This window comes from Manacus vitellinus, unplaced genomic scaffold, assembly GCF_001715985.3.
Source record: "Manacus vitellinus isolate BGI_N305 unplaced genomic scaffold, ASM171598v3 scaffold_22_pilon, whole genome shotgun sequence".
NCBI lineage: Eukaryota > Metazoa > Chordata > Aves > Passeriformes > Pipridae > Manacus > Manacus vitellinus.
Genome location: NW_021939632.1, coordinates 5,697,137 through 5,714,760, shown reverse-complemented (window position 1 = coordinate 5,714,760; position 17,624 = coordinate 5,697,137). Strand labels below are relative to the sequence as shown.

Genomic DNA, 17,624 nt, shown 5'->3' with positions numbered 1-17,624 from the left:
TGGATATGAATTGTAGTTCTGTGTGCTGCCATGTAAAGAGATCAGGAAAAAGTGTGTGAGAATGTCTTCCTTCTGGAATCTGCCTCCTCTGGCTGTGTGACTGAAATACATCATCAAGTGAAGGTCACAGAGAAAAGAGAGTAAAATAAATATTTGAAATAGGGTAGTGATTTTATATTCTATACAATATTTGCATTTATTTTTATATACTTAAGTATTTATGTTTATTCATGATCAACATTTAAAGCGGGAGGCCTTTTGGTTCTTTATTTCTGTACTGAAGGTCTTCCTGGATGTGTAAGTTCATACTTGCTGTTGCAATGTAAATTACTCATATGTATCTGAATCACACAGTTTTCATACCCTTCCTTAAGGTATGAAGCCTAAAAGGAACTAAGAACACTGATAGTGAAGGAACTAAGTCACTCAGTTCTGGTTTTTGTCCTTTGCCCTAATAACTTATGAACATCACAATGATTAATTGCAACCGTATTATTTTTTAAAAAGTAAGTGCTCGTAGATGTTAAGCACCGTGACGAACTGGGCAAGGAATGTCAAAATAACATTTCAAAACATCATGCTCAATACAGCTGAACGTTTTCTGTTTGTAGCAGGAGGGTTGATTCTTGCATGAGATGGGGAGAAGTCTGAGAAGTGTGGGGACAAGGCGACAGTTGCTCTCTTTGACATCCTGTATTGTTTTTTATTTTTATAAAATGAGAAAGTATTCTTCCAAACTGGGTGTCATTAGAGTGCTCGAAGATCCTCTGCTGCAAAATGCAACTATTTGATTAATGACTACTCTCATCATGCTATGTTGTCAAGCCGTTCTCCGAGTTTCAGGCTGCTTAGGTCATTCTGAGAGTGGAAAGAGAAACTTCATGAGCAGTTTCTTCTGATAAGACTGCAGTCTCCTGATCTGCACCTAGGTGTGGCACTGTTGTTAGTCTCCACAGCAAGCTGTGCCATTTCTGAAACTCTACACTTCAGTGTTGCTAATTGAAATGCATCATGAAAGATGTATGTTGTTCCATTCTTCTGTATTAACTCAGCACAGGGGAAGGTACTACCCAGAAGGCATTCCTTAATATTTCTGTTAAATGTGGACTATTCTGTGGTAGCTTCCACATTCTCTGAATAGAGAAGGGACAGAGTAGGGAACAGACAAGGAACAGCTTGTTCAGTGTTGACGTTATGGTATTTTAAATAAAATAGTTCTAAAGAGTCACTGAAGTAGATACAGAAATCTGTTTGAATTGTCACCTTGCCAGATTGGATAATTATTGTCCAGACCATAAATCAGCAGATTAATGGATCGTAGGAGATTGGAACCTTTTTTTAGAAGATTAGAAGTCTGGGGAGAAAGTTTGCTTTGCATGATTTATAATGCATAGTTATTGTATAAGGTATAATGCTTTTAAATCTCTTGAAAATGTGAGATGTCTCTTGCAGATTCAAAAATCATCAAGAATAGATATTTAATTTATCAAATACAATAAATATTTAATAATATAGAATTACTATTAATGCTGTGCTGAGCTGCTGTGCACAAACTTTGAATAGCTGCTTTTTAAGTCCATTAGAGTCCATTCTGTATGCAGAACAAACTCATAAATTTTTGTGATAAACTTTGTGATGTGAAGCTTCAAATCAGAAGGGTTCTAGTTATGGAACATAGTATCTACAGCATGTAGGTGAACTTGAAACAATGTTGTATTTGCTGGGACTTTAACTAAAACTGTATAATTTTTGCTTTAAACGTACCCCACTTTACTGCTGAATTAGGAAGGCTTTTTAAACCAAACTAGTTAAGGCAAGGAAGAGGAAAAACCAGATGAGTTACAGATAAACTACAGCTTGAACAAATAAAAAATAATGTGGTACCCTTAGCTACATAGAATGAGACAGCTGACTTAAAGTGTAAGTTTTTCAGTTTTCTTTGTGAGAACAGTTAAATACTTTGAAAATATCTTTGTTAGTCTTCTTGTTTCTTTCTGAAAATCTTTACAGTTCTATCAGTCTGCAAAAGCAGTTTGTTGATCTGACTCAGTTTTAAATTGTTCTTGTCTTTCAGTACTGCAAACAATGCTGTTATCAGCCAAACTAATGGATCACAAGTAAGGACTCTCTTTCCTTGGTTTTAAAGGTAGTTTTAATGTGTTTCAACAGATGTGAGAATTTTGTTATTTGCTCTTAAAATCCAGTGATTGACCAATTGAAAGTTAAAACAGTTAACTTACTAAATTGCATACCAAGAAATGACTGCTAATTGACGAGCAAGATAATTGGTTAATTTAGCTGGAGTAAGGAAGATACCTCCTGCCCCAGTACTCTAGAAATGACACTATTTATAGATACAGATTTTCATAGGTACACAAAGTACTTTTGTGGGGGAGTTGTTATTATCCAAAGCACATTAATTCTATATGGTAATTAAAATTAAAAAAAAAAGGTGGAGGTGTAGTTCATTAGCACCTATGTTGCTCCTGGTGACAGTATTTTTTTGTCTGAAAGAGGGGAATGCACCTATAAATTAAAGAATACATTGTTAGCAAAAATTCTTTGTTTTCTGAAATTGAGAAGGAAATCAGAGATACCTGTCTCCTCAGTACTTGTGCATAGAATATCCTGTTTCACTGAAAATGGATGATGTTAGTGTAAAGTAACTCTGTGTATCAGAAAAAAAAGACTTGGAGTTTGGAGAGACAATGTCTAGCTTTCTGGAGCATTTCAGATGAAGAGTGCACCAGGAGGGGTCACATATTGGTGGAAACAAGATTTTGGGTTGTTTTAATATTAAAATACTCAATTTTCACTGATAGATTGCTACTCTGCCCAGCATTTTGCCTTCTGTGCAAAAGGAGTGTTTTTTTTCAGGAGCTGTTATGCTTCAAATGGCAGCCCAAAGGCATGCAACACAAAGGTGCCAATCATTATTAAAAAGTTTCCTACAGAAGGAAGGCATTACTACATGAACTTAAAAAGGACACAGCAGGCCAGAGCTCTTTATCAGAATCTTTGAGCAGCCTTGGATTCCCTATGATCCCAGTACTGTGTGCAGTACTGGAAAAGACTGGGCATAGGTATCCAGTGCTATGGAAGTAAGGGAAGACAATGGCCTTGCTTTAGTTTCGTGCATAAGGAGTGGTGATCTGTTTTGTTCTCTTTAGCATGTCATCATGTCATTAATTGTGTATAATAACTTGTTTATATTTTGTCTCCAAAGAACTGGAATGCAAAACCAAACCTACCTGTCGTAACAGCGGTTCCTTCCACCCCAGTCTTAGTGGAAATAGAAAACCTCCCAAGGAGCCCAGGAGCCAGCCAGCAAGACAAGAAGTGGTATGTTCTGCTTTGCTGGGAAGTGGATTTTGTTTGCTTATGCATGATTCAAGTAGCTATTCCTTTATCTGTACTTAAGTAAGCTGCTCTCCTTGTATCTTTATGTAAGTTGACAATCAAGTTTAGTGATCATGCAGCTGATTTTTTCCTATGAATTATGTGTGGCTTAGTCACTGCCAAACAAAAGAAAATTTCTTCACGGGCTGAAGTAGCATTTTCAAGTCTTGGAGAGAGCTATGTCCTTCTCATTTGCCACAATATCCTTTGTAACCTTTTGCTTGGTATCATGGGCCCAAGGGCTTACCTTGATTCTTAGGATAATACAGAATCTTGTAAACTGGTATCTTTGTGAATCACTTTTGAACCTTTTGAAATGGGTGGCTTTTCTCATGACCTTGGGAAGAATGGGAGCTTGAAGAAAATGACACAAGCTGAAGATAAGAGCTTTGATTTCATGTAGTCATAGTATTTGTTTTATGGATTGGATGCATCTCAAAACGAGGATGATTTGTTTGAAGATCGATAAATGTACATATCATTTAACTTTTCTTAAATTAATTCTATATTACAGAGCTATTTTCAAACCGAAACTGACATATATCAACCCAATTCTTGTGCACATGTCATCTTTACTTCTTCAGCTTCTTGTGCCTTCAGAGGCAATATGGCTTATCCCAGAAGGATAATTCTGGCTTTTGCCAGACTCCTCAGGAGCAGTAACAGTGGAATGGAGTGACACAAAAGCTCTTATCCCAAGCAGTTTCAGCCCTCAAGAGAAAAAGCCTTTCTACCATTGTCAGGCATATGAACCTGCTTTGCTTCAGTATCTCTTAAAAGTAGATGATAGCTGTTTCTAACAGTACAATGACAGATGTATTTTAATTTCATAAACTGTATTCATTTAAAGACTTTTCGTACTACTGATTTGGGATGATAAGGGGAATGGTAATTCTGCTTTGAGTTGCATTTTATTGAAATTTCAATCAGAACATATGATCAATGCTGTTTTTCTTTCTTTTGCCCTTGATTTATCTAGTATCTGAACTCTGTGCTTGTCTATGGTGGGATCCTGTTGATCGCTCGATTCCTTCCGTGGTGGTGGGTGAAAGGTGGTGGTCTCCTTATTCTTCAGCATTCTCAATATGGTTTTATTTTTGTTCTTTTGGCCTAATTGCAAGATGAGTGCTAGAAACCTGTATTTCCTTTGGTGGAGATGTTTGACTCTTGCTCCAAGCAGCTCTCCTCAGATATCTGACTGGTGCTACTGTTCCTGCTCGTATTTGCAAGGCTGCTGTTGCTTATTGAAATCTCACTGCTTTTGTTCTGAAGCAGAGAGGGCTCTATAGCCAGTCTGTTTCAGTTTTGGGTTTGGTATGCCTGTTTTAGGATTAAGAATTTAAGCCTGTCTGTCATAACATCGTCAAGGCATCTAAGCTTATATGCCAGCTGCTGCAGGATGTAGCCTTTGTATAGAAGAGTGGGAGTGAATGTGAAATACACCTGCATGTAACCCAAAACAGTGTGTTGTAAAGAAGACAAGCTTCTTGGCAATTGATGCATTTTAACTGAGAGTGCAGTGCTTGTACTGCGAATGTGTTGTGTGTCTTTGAGCCATATAATTATTATTGAAAGTAGTTGTCTTCTGGTTTTAGTGTATCCACTGGAAACAGTACTGCCTGTTATAAAGGGCAAATCCAGCTGTAGGAAGAAGACAACAGTTTGGAGCTGAGTCAGCAATTGAGCTACATTCTGGTTGCCTAGACGGGAAGTGGGATTAGGTTAATAAAATTGCCAGAACATATGTATTTATTGCCGGGGGCTGTGACTTGGCTATTGCACCTGCAAGGGTGTCTCGGTGCTGCTAACAGGATTTCCTTCCAACTGCTACTGTCTTTAATTGGCCTGTTTCTGCATGAATTACCTTTGCTTTCTGTCAGAAAAATAGTCTTCTTTTAGAGAGAGCTTGCCAAGGATTGTTGAGAACACCAAAATCTTTTGGACTGTGGATTTGGTAGATAGTTGGATTGAAGGAGTTTAGAAGTAAGGTCCCGACCTCATGAGTTTCCGTGCTCTGCTTGGCAGATGCCTGTACTGGCTACCTTGCAGCTTAGATCCGTCCTAATGTCAATGTTTCCTTTAATTTAAAATGTTAATGCTGCAGCTGCCAACAGCAATTGTGCCAGATTGTAGAAAGTACTTTGCCAGATAGGAAGGATTTTAGTGTGGGATTTTTTGTTGTTTGTTTTTGGTTTTTTTTAACTTTACTCCATTCCTGTAAAATTGTCAGTACAGGAAAGCTGTACTGGTCTGCAGGATCTGAAAGTGTTCTGCAAGTCTGGGAAGCCTAAAACATGAACTGTGTCATTCTAAGTTTAGTCTTTTTCCAAGAAGCTCTTTCTGTGCCAAGATAGGACAGGACACAAAAGTTTTATATTTTCATCCTTATTGTGGAATAAGTAGGGGATTTTTTTCTTTTTTCTTTTTTTTTTTCTTTTTTTTCTTTTTTTTTTCTTTGCTTGCTGTTGGATGTAGCTTTCCTTTAATTGCATACATGAAAGAGATAGGAAAAAAATGTGACAAACTGTTGAGGATTGGAGCCCTCAGTATGTACAGATCACTCCCTTGGCATATTTCACAAAAACCAAAATTTTGAATTTACCCATGGAGGACCTTTATATAAAACCTGTCTCTTTTCTAAAGGAGAACTATCCCTGAACATTAATCATTTACCACTGTTGAGAATCCTGCATGCTTTTCTGCTTCCCTGCCTTAACACTGTGATCTTCCAGCTCCTGCTCTGGCTGCTTGGCTGTTCTGGAACATGAGAAGGTGGAATTTGAGCTGAAGGCTGTCTGACCCCTCTATGTGAACAGCAACAATCATTTCACTTTGTTTAGATTTGGCTCATTAAGTAGAGTCTTCTACATTAAGCTGAAGGAATACCTTTGTTTTAAGAATGTCCTTGCTTCAATAGTTTATGAAGTGCTTTCTTCCAAGCACTTTTTTGATACCTGACTGTACCTTCACATCAACCTCTCCTAAAACATACCAGTGAAGGATCCTAGTGCTACACAGACAACAGATAACATCTGTTATCTGTTCATCTGATCATCGCCCGTTTTTTAAGTATTTTAAAATTCAGCTGTTTCAGTAAATTGCTTATCCTTGCTGCTTTGGAGATGCTTGTGCCTAAAGCCTTTCAGTTTCCTAGCTAAGGGCTCCTGCATAAAAATATTTTTCAAAACACTGTTTAAAGTGGTGAGTGTTCTCCCTTGCTTTTTTTTCTAGCTTTTGGAGGACCTTATTCCAACTATGGTATAGACTAGCCATAACTGTGCATGGCATTTCTGTGGGTTTGATTTTAGTAATTTAAAATTTAAAATTTACAAACCATTATGCCTTCATATGCAAAATTAGAAAGCAAGATCTTAGTTTGTATTGTGACCTTTTGTAAAATGGTCCTTTTCCAACTAAATTTTTTATGCTAATCCAAGTCATAGCTGCAGTCAACTTCTTCAGTAGTATTAGTCCCTTAGTCACCTAAATTGTGAATTCTTTGTGTTTGCTCTACTGTTTTTTCCTGCACAGTAATGCTCATTTTTCTGAGTTTCTATTTTCTTCTCCTTTTCTTTTTGAAACTTGCATTAGAATCTGCATTTTCCAGTGACTTTGAAAACTGATATTGCTTACAGATGTTGGTTTCAGCTGTACATTTAGACCTGCCACTTAAACTTGTTTTCTGCAAACAAAGTATGCTGTATATTTGGCAGGCCTGTTCCTCTCTTGTGTTATTTCCTCCCATCTGTAAAACGCACACAGCTCTTACTCAGTTTTGTGAAGCACTTTGAAATATAACGCGCTTTTCATTTGGTAAGTGGAGGCAATGTATACATGAGAGAGCTTAACTTGTCATTTCAGAACTGTGCAAAAATGTGCATGATACTGTGCAGAAAAGGGGTTTATTTGGCAGTGTCCTCACATACACGTACATCGCATGCCTCTTCCTTCGGCGTTTACCTCCCAGCAATGCCCTTCTTCCTCATCTTTTCCCATCGATCTCCTTATCTTTACCTTTGCCTTACTTTTCCACCCTCTTCCTCCTCCGTGCCCGTTTACTAATTGTGCCCCCTCCCGCTCCCCAACACTCCAGGCTCTTTGACGCTGCCGACCGGTGTCTCCGTGGTGGAAGCGCGTGGGACGCGTGGGCCCCGCCGAGGACCCGCGGCGCGGACGGACAGTGCCCCGCGTTCGTCCACGAGCGCAATGCGAAGAACGCGGGAATGCACAGCAGTGCTGGTGCCTGTGCTGTCCAAACCACCATGACCAGCCTCTGAGATGTGGGCCTTGCTGGAGCTTGGGACTGCTTCCCAGCAGAGCCTGAGAAATTGCCCCTTGAGCTGTCTCTGAGATAAGAACAACGGACCCAAAGCTGACTGTAGAGGGGGAGAAAAGCTTTATGACAAAGGCTCTGCATATTGTGCTGTTGGTATTTAGTCTTCAAAGAAAAAAGAACATATAGACCAGAAGCCACACGTCACTCTTACATTAAAAACAATATATATCTATCTATATTTATATCTAGATAGATCTTTTAAATTATGTTAAGGTTTTCCTTAAGATTGAAAGATTTACTTTTTTTTTTAGCTGGGTTTATCTTTGAAAGCCATGCAGGAAGTCACATTTGTTATAAAACTACACATGAAACTAGTGGGTTATAATGTGGTTTCAAAAATCTAAGAGAAATAGAGGATGTAACTGCCCCTCCTTTTGAACCATGGTCACATGAAAATATCTAAGTACATGGTTGATCTGAAAACTAACCTTTTTTTTCAATAAGACCTCTTCTGAAACATTTTGTTTGGAAATGAAAAAGAATTATTTTCATTTTTTTTAAGAATAAAATGAGCAGAATTCCCAAAAAGGCAAAGAGTAATTATCTTTCTTTTCTTTCTAAAAAATTTTCTTTTTTGCTGCTGTGCTTCAGTTGAAAAGAAACAGAAATATTTCCTGACAGACTCCAATTCAACCATATGATTCACGGGGTTAATTTTTAAGTCAGAGGTTAAGACTCCAGCTTCATGGCTCGTTGGTGTCCTTGGGGGCCTTTAACTACATGAAGAACAGACCTTTACCTTTGAACACACTGTGTTTTCATGTGTTTTCTGAAGTTAGCTTCTTTTAAATTGCAATATTCTTTACCTGTTTTAAAGAAAAAAAAGATGAAAAGCTGTAATAGAGGGCTTTTAAAATTCATTTATATTTGGGTTTTAGGATAAATAAGGTGCTTGAATGATTTTCAGATTCTTTCACTGTGTTTCAAATTGCCACAGAGCCCAAAAATATTGTTTCCAGATATTCAGCCCAGAAGAACCAAGAAAGTAAGTGTCGGCCAAGACATAACTTAATATTGCCTGAGATACTTTGTCTCCTCACCCCTGCATCTGAGAGGGGGAAGGAGATTGCTAATGAAAAGTCTTATTTTATGACTCTGCTTAAAAAAAAAAAGGATGTGCAAACTGTATATTAAAGATCTGTGAGATCTACCAGGGTGATAGGAGCAATCTGTTGTGTTATTTTTAGGTTTAGATTATGCATGGTGGATGTTGTAAACTTCTGGAGTGAAGCAAACCCATGTGTTCCTTTATTATTTATGAAGTTGCATAAGAATATGCAAATGAAAACAGGTGTTTTAACTTAACAATATCATAGAATGTCTCTGTAGTTGAGGGAGAAAAAGCCACTAATTTGAATGAAGGAATTTGGGATACTTTTGTATTTAAAATGCAAGAACACTGTTGCATAACAAGTCACTGTTTTATTGCAGTTTTAAGTTTAGATGTGCTTTTGTAGAGGTCAGGCCACTGCAAGTAGTGGCTGACTCCTCGGGTATCAGAGAAGTTTTGTGAGGCTGTCAAAGAATTAAAGAGCAGTGGAGGCTGGAAGGTGCCTCTGGAGATAATTAGTCCACCCCCATGCTAAGAGCAGGTTTGAGTAGAGCAGGTTGCTCAAGGACCGCGCCAGCCAGGTTTTGAGTATCTACAAGGATGGAGACTTCACACCTGCTATGAGAGACGTGTTTCACCAGCCTTACAGGAAGAAAAGTTGGGGGGGGGTTGCGTTTAAGTGGAGTTTCCTATATTTCAGTTTGTGCCCATTGCCTCTTGTCCTTTCTTTGGGCTTCCTTGAGAAGAGTTTGACTGTTGTCTTTACTCCCTCCATCAGGTTTTTATAAACATTGGTGAGATCCTCCTGAGCTTTCTTTTCCCCAGGCTGAGCAACCCCAGCTTTCTCAACCTCTCCTCCTGTCTCAAATGCTCCAGCCCCTTTGTTATCTTCATGGCCCTTTGCTGCACTCCCTCCAGTATGTCCATGTTTCTCTTGTCCTGGGAAGCCCAGAGCTGGGCACAGCCCTCCGGGGTGTCTCTCCAGTGCTGAGCAGAGGGCTGGTGACCCTCCTGATGGTCATGGACTGCCCTGGAATTAACTGTAAGTTCAGTAATTAAAGCTGTGACACAGGTTTTTGTAGTAGATTTTTTGCATGACAGATTCAGCCCTGGTTGCCTAAAATCCATCTACCTTTAGGATTAAATTGTTTCAGTGTGATGTACCTTGCGTGCTTTTGCCACGTGGCTGTGAATCTTGCATATAACCTGAGGGTAGATTTTCCTCTGTGCTGGGCTTATTTTGATGTGCCTTCATTGACTTAAGGAGAATTACTATCTTAGTATCCATTAGGGTGAGTGACAGCTCTCAGTAGCAGATGCTCATCCCAACAGCACCAAGCTGCATTTTTACAGGGACAGGTCACATGCTCTAGGAATTGCAATGAGGAAGCACAGAGATGTCTTTCTAAACAGGGTGGTGGTAATATTTTTTTTGCTTTGCTTAGTATCTCTGAATGTTCTGCAGCCAGCACCTTTTCCCAGGGTGCTGGCTGCAGAAAAGGTTCAACCTTTGCTGTAGTTGTTGACTTGCACATATTGCACTATGTCAGTATTCAGAATTATCTTCAAACAAATGGAAGACAGCAGAAGTCTTGAAATGTGGGACTTGCTCGATTAGAATGTGTATGAGCTGTCTCTGTTTGTCTGATCTTACATCCCCAGGATTTTTCCTTTTACTTTCCACACTTTAATGGAAAAGGAAACTCTTTTTTTTCTGAATATTTTGCATTTTTATTTAGGAAAAAAAATCTGAAAAGGTTTAAATTCACTATTCTTCTTACCTTCAGGTACAACATTGGATGCAACAAAATTAAGAAAATTAACAAAGAACTTCATACTGCTGTACTACCTTGCAGAGTCTGTGTCAGAGACTATTCTGTGTCATTACCAGTTTGAAAAAATAAATGAGCTTGCATGGTACACCGTGCTGTTTGCAATTAGATTGTTTGTAAGAGAATTACCTCTTTTGTAGCAGATTCAGTTACTGTATTTTGAAGATTGTATTTCATAAACTAGCATGAAGTATGGTTTTGCTTTTCAACTAGGAAATTAAAACCACACCAGTTGTAATTGACAGCTTTCTCAGTCACATTATGCATTGAGTGCTGTGTGGTACATACTAATATCAATATATTTGTCAGGAAAAAAGAAGAGAGAATGCAGTAGCTACTCCCCTAACTGTGTGAAATCCCTAAGCATATAATGACTTCTGTGTGATTTATTACTGGGTTAAACCTTTCCATGTACTACAAGTCTTCATTATTCCTATATGCATAATTATTTATGTGGCATGAACTGCTGGTATCTTTTATCAGCATTTCTACTCAGAGTATTTCTTAAAATATGCTGGTAGAAGTTGATTCTGGAGACACAAAGCCTGGCACTTACTGCTGTGCAAAGTTCAAAATATCCCCTTGTACGTGGGTAAATACAGGAACGTGGAAAGCTAGTGCCCTTTTCATTGTTGAGAAGGGCAAGCTGACTGTTTCCTACTTTTCCTGGGCAGCCTTTGATTGGTGGGACAGTTCATCAGTGTGTTTGTAAGAGATGTCAGAAATTCTGTGTAGTGATGCAAGTAGTATCTTGTGCTTTTTATTTCCCTAGTTTGGCTGTTTATGAAGCCAGCATGGCAGTCCTCCTGCAGGTGCTCTGAAGAGGGTGAAGAGTCTGGGTGGCCTTAAATGATTTGATGCTGTTTGGAGAGCTCGTCTTTTGTGCCTGCAAATTCCAGTGGCTGAGTCTCCCTAGTATGACTTTCCTCTTGTTGACTGCGTATCTCAGGGTAGCTGAGTAGGTGTTTCAGTGGGTCTGAAGGCAAGATGGGGTCAATTCCTACTTGAATCTTGGCCTTTGAGGCTTCCTTGAGTCCACCTAAAATTCATTTAGTTTCCCTGAGGCCCTGCCATGATGCAGGGGTGAAGCTGCAGGGTCTCACCCTGGTTGTCCTTGCTACCTCAGCCAGTTCTCCATCCCACGGCACAAATGGCAATAAGTTGTTATACAAACTTTGGTCACCTCAGCATAAGCAGCTTTTGGAACACACTAGACCCTGAGTGTGCTATTTGAATATGTTGTCACATTTTAAGACTGCCCTGATCTGTAGCAGGCAAGTTCTTGAATCAGCTCTCTTGTCTGTCTAGTAAATATTACTGCAGTTGTCATGGGGAGGAAAAGGCTAGTGTAATTATCCTAGCAGTTTTCTAATTAAGATAAATTTCATTTTTCACTCATTTTCTGTCCACTGTGCTACAGTGCTAAGAAAATAATTAGAAGACTTAAGCACAAAGAAGTATTACTGATGCTCTACATCACCTCTCTGATGTAGAGTTCATGGGAACTTATTCCAAGTTTCTTCAACACATGGTGTCAGCACCTCTCTGTGCTGCAGACAAAATCTGAAATTTCTGTAATGGTTGTCATATTAAACAACTGGGAGGCTATTTGCAGAAAACTCTCAGAAAATAGGAAGAAAATTGTTGTCTTCATGTGAAGATTAGAAAACTCTCATAATCATCGTCCTCTGATAGTAAGGTATGGGATTCAGTCTCACTTCCTTTGTTACCTTGGTTGGAAAAGCATCTACTCCTGTCTGTTACTTCTAACAAAAATCTCTGTATCCATCATTCCCCCTTTGCAAGACTATCTACTGCTTCCCCATTAGTGGTGCAAAGAGGCTGCACAGTAGGTTGAAAAGTTTCCTATTATTTGCTTTGCTAGTAGCTTCTTATTGCACTGCTTTAAGAGAATCAAGCAAGTGGCCTCAGTTTGCCTCACAGCAATTAATTGTCTTAAGATGATTCGTACATTATTAGCACTAAAACGGTGATATCCTGTAATCTGTTTCAGAGGTATATATTTAACATAGGAAGGATTCTTTTGGGTGCTTGTGCTGGAGGGGGAGAGTTTTTCTCCTGGAGCCTCTAGTGACAACAGGGCACTGCTTCCAGATTCCAGGGGCTGGAGAGAGGCATGGGGCATTAAATTGGTAGTGGTAAGGGCGAAACTGGTCTAAACTGCCCAGTAGGAAGCGTCTCTTGTCTGTGCTTAAGGGTAAGTTCTGTTGTGGATACTTCCTTGGTGTCATTGTTCTCATATTAGGGACTTTCAAAAGTGATAGATTTTTCTTCTTAAACTAATATTGCAACCAAACTGATTGTAAGGGTAATTGTAGACTAAAATGGGCAATAATCAGGGTGCAGTTATGTGCACAGGCCATGTCTGATTAACCCTCTTGTTCTGCAGCAGTTGTTCCTGTGTTTGTTAGTTTGCTTTTAGGAGAGCTTTAGCTGCTCCAAAACTTGGAAGAGATGTATGAGATTCCTGAATGCTTGCACAACATAAGCATCATAATATAATTTTTCTTTTTATAATTGTTTTTCTTTGTTCATTGTAAGTACAGCTCGTAGGGCAAAATAAAAAGGAGACGTTTCCATCAGAAGGCAAAGGAGGTGAAACAAGTGATCCTTACAGGGTACAGCATACATGCTATGGTTCACTTAAAATATTGTGACTGCTCAAGTTTCATTCACGTCTCTACCTAAGCTAACAAAACTGAAACTAGTTATAGGTATGCCTGACCGTAACAGCATCAATGCAGACCTGTGCAGTGCACCCTTCTGCCCTCTGTTCTGCTTGCGAGTGTTGGGTGAAGTGCTGCATGAACAACTTTTTTGATATCAACTTCCCTCCCTCTCACTTTTCTTTTTCTCATGTAAAAATCGTAAAGGGTACCTTGAGTTTGTTAGGAAAACTTCAAATGTTTGTTCCAAAAAGTGTATTTAATGGTTTAAAAACTTCCCTTCTTCACTTTTTCCACTACTGTGTGATGATGCAGCAGGCAACACAGACCTGTTCTTTCATGAAGTCACTTACAGAGACATAAAATGTTCCCTTTGTCATGTTTTTTAAGCTCACTGAGAGCCAATGTCTGTTTAGTTACCTGAAATACTTTTTACAGAATGTATCTGGTTAGCAGAAGACAGCTTGAAAAAAGAGATTGCATGTGTCAAAGCTTTTTCTTGTTACAGGAAGAGTGGTAACATGATTCTGCCTATCTCTGCCCATCTTTCTGCCTTTGCAGCATCCCTCTTGTTGATTTGCTAGACAGCACAGAGCTGCCAGAAACTTGTGTTGATGATGCCGTAGGCCGTCCGGTTGTTGGCTTGGCAACAGGAGATTCAGAAGAGGCTCTTAGTTGCCCTCATCCTGGCACGAAGGAAACTGCTGCTGAAAAAGCAGACTCTGATCGTAAGCAAATTTACAGATTTTTTCATATTATGGTGTGTGGGGTCAAAGTTAAATAGTTAGGTTGCTATGAGAGTGTTTCCTTACAAAAATGCAGAACTGTTTTAGAAACTCCCTTAGGTTATATGCATAAGGACAGTTTTACCCACCACTGGGACAACAAAGCTTATTTACAAGGACAGAGGTACATAGGAGAAGTCAGATCTTTGTTGGATCTGACTTAAGCCACAAATACAGTGAAGTGCAGCCATAAAAGCAATTAAGTCTGTGTGCTTGCTCATTCTCTGTTGGGTAGATGAACTCACAGGAGTGCAGAGCACTGTGATTAGGTACACACACTCTGTAGGATTGAAACTTGCACTGAAGCCTGAGCAAGTAGGCAGATTCTCCCATCCCTGTGCTTTTTTGCACAACTTCAAACCCATTTAATTAGTATTCAGGAAGAATGCAAGTTACAAGGCAAATAACTCCACAATAACATCAGGAAGATGATTTTTTTTTCTATCTTTTTCAGCATTTGAAGACACATTCCTAAAACTGAAACAGCTGGAGACAGAGCGCAGCAGCCCTGTGCCAACTGAGCGTCCCAACGTAAACATAAACATACAGGTACTTGGGCTTCATTCCCCCTGGCACAGTCACTGAGTTTTGTTCAGATGATTCTGAAAAGTCTTCCACTTACCTTGGTCTGTTTGCAGAATTTTTAAGAATATGAGTGAGTAATACTGGGGGGTAGTAAAGGAAATGCAGCTGCTTTATTATATATAAACCTATGTGTGACAGGGCAGTGAGATAAAGATAGGGGCAGAGGTGCTTGTATGCAGACTGCAACCTGGTGAAATTTTCTGAAATCAATGGGAGAAAAAGGCATAAATGCTTGAAATGTTTCTCAGTTGTCTTTATGTGTAGGTTACTACGTGTATGGTGTTGTGTAGTCTACCCTCTTTTTGGAAGGGGTGTGCTGCTTTCCTGGCATTTTTCTGTTGCCCTAGGTAACCCTCCCAGAAGGTTTTTTTGAGATGTTGGTTTGAGTCAAGTTTGCTGATGATCCATCCCTCCTGTTAAGTAACCAGTTTGTACCTGCTCTCTGAAGTAGGTGTTAGTGCTCTCTGTGTTTACATAGAGAAGAGTGATGTGGTTTGATTAAATGCTCTCAGATCCTTCTGAGCAAGTCAGGCTGCACTTTCACAGGCAGCTGAGCCAAAGTACAAGCTTCAGTGCCCTGAACAAGGTGAAGGCACTTCTCTCCCTCCCTCCCTCCCTCCCTTCCTCCCTCCTCTTTGTTCTTTCTTCCCCAGGCTCCCTCTCTGGGGAGGAAAACATGCAGGAATCACTGCATGTTTCAGTAAGCAAATGTAGCCTACGAAATGGCAAACAATATTTTTTTAGCTGCCTTTGTTTTGAAGTTTTTGTTAAGGTGTTAGATTTCATTAGGTTTTTGATTTGTTTTTTTAAGTTGGTAAATAGTGAGTAAAATAGGTTCATAGAAGGGGTCAAAGGAATGCCAGAGCCATAGTGAAAATAAGTAGTGTTGCTAGAAGGGATGGAGAGGACAGGATCCTCCTTTACAACAACAATGAACTTTGACAGATTTACTGGTTAGCAGACAAGTGCACCCATACAGGATATTCTTCTGGTTTTTTTAATGAGCTTTAAAAAATTATGGAAATTATATTTCCTTGACTCTGCTTTCCCTGATGTTAAAGCTTTAGATGCTTTATCGCGTTTTGGGCAAGCAGAGAGAGTAAAACACCTGGCACTGTTATCTCTCTTTGGGCTATCCTCCCTTCCAGGGAAGCCTGAGGATTTATCTAACTTTCAGTGAAGCAGCAATGATTTTTCTTGCTCCCTCAAGAGTAAAAGGAACCAGGTGCCAAGGGAGATGTTTAGCAGTATGTGTTTGAGCTAAGCCCATTCCTAAGCACTTGTTCTCCACCTCGGTGTGAGAGAAGGCTGCTGTGGGTGGTGCTGCAGGCTCTTTGGCTCATGTCCCCTTTAAGGACTGCTGTCAGGGATGCCTTGTGCACCTCTCTGCTTGGTGAGTGCATTACAAAGATTACCAGGTCTGTAAGAAGATTAGTCAGTAGCCTGTAGGTCCTGTTATGCTGAAACACCACTTCTGCATAAACTAAAGCAAATGAACACAGCTTATTTAGGAATATTTTGGCCCACTGACCTCTGCTTTAGTTCAGAGAGAGAGGGAAAAAAATGGTTAATTGGAGAGAACAGAGCAAAAATGTCTCAATGGTTTTTAAATTGTGGCTGATGTATAATAAGCAAGCTAAGATGCCTGTAATGAGCTAATCTAACAAACAGCTGCCAATTCAGTATAGTCACAGTTATCCAGCTGCTGTCATATGAGGTGCTGAGTAACTTTAGAGGTTACAGATACTGGGGTGGTAGTAACCTGATTAGAGAGCGAGAACATTTGCATAACAGGGAATTACATGAGGTATGGATCAGCAGTATGCCAGTGTGGTTCTTTCATTGGGTAAAAGAGACTTCAGCTTTCAAGAAGGAAGTACAAATTGTATTAAGAAAATATAAGAGTAGATCATCAGTGTTTTTTCTAGGGTAGAGGAGATTGAATAAAATTTTTCAGACTATGATTTAGCTGACCAAGAGGTCATTTGAGAGTGGTTGTTTAAAAAAGATAGACACAAATTAGATACTCTCTGCATACTTTAAATTCTCTGTGTTTCAAATTGCAAAGACATGTAGGTTACAGTAGCACCAAATGAGCACACCCTTCAGAGAAGAAGGTTAATGGTTTGGAAATGAGTCCTCAAAAGAGTGACCTAAGAATAACAATTAAAAACACTTTGCTTCCTGACTTTGAAGGCTGCTTTAGGAAAAACTATAGATTTCCACTTATGATGTTTGTTACAAATTGTACCTATTGACTCTTCCCCTGTACTTACTTTTATTCTTAATCTGTTAGTAAAAGAGGTGTTTGTGCTATCCTCTTCAGACTGAACTGCATGGGACTGCAGTATAGCCACTAAAGCCTTGCAATAAACTTCGATCCTGGAGCTTGCTGTTACTTCAGAGGAATGCAGTGTTCTCTCTGAAAGTGTGTGGTTACAAATTTCAGCATATTTCGTCTCCCTCGAAGTTTACCAGTGCATAAGATACTGACTTACGTAAAAACAGTGACAGAACGTAAGAGGTTTGGTAAAATGCATTGGGGGAAAGCATTATCTTTCTGCTTATGAAGGCAGAGCTGTATCCTGAACTTCATGACACTCATATGCCAATGAAGTACTCATTTAAACCTTGTAAATGAAAAATCTTTAACTGTCTTCTATCACAGGTCAGAGGTAGCCTGATAGTCATCTTTATGTAATTCTGTATTTGTAGTCATTCAATCTTGATTGATTCCTTTGATAGGGAAATATTTATCTAGCTATCCCTGTTCTTCTAGGGAGAAAGAGAAATCTTTCCAGAATGAGAACTGGGAAGGGGGGAATGAATAGCTTCATTCTTCACTGCTGCTCACTGCCAAAATCTGTTGGGATGGAAGAATGCGACTTTGTCCTTTCCCAGCTTTCACCAGTGCAGTGACCAGATCTGACAAAAGAGAACAAATAGTTT

General features: G+C 39.4%; 1 protein-coding gene across 3 annotated transcripts in view; it reads left to right on the top strand.

Annotated features, from left to right (window-relative positions):
- The window catches only part of EPB41L5 (erythrocyte membrane protein band 4.1 like 5), a 56,195-nt gene that overhangs the window by 26,317 nt on the left and 12,254 nt on the right, over window positions 1–17,624 (top strand). For all 3 annotated transcript variants that reach the window (XM_018072604.2, XM_029959825.1, XM_029959826.1), the window contains 4 exons: window positions 2,075–2,117; window positions 3,227–3,342; window positions 13,867–14,033; window positions 14,545–14,639. In XM_018072604.2, coding sequence (XP_017928093.2) covers window positions 2,075–2,117; window positions 3,227–3,342; window positions 13,867–14,033; window positions 14,545–14,639 — 421 coding nt within the window. The remainder of the gene's footprint in view (window positions 1–2,074; window positions 2,118–3,226; window positions 3,343–13,866; window positions 14,034–14,544; window positions 14,640–17,624) is intronic.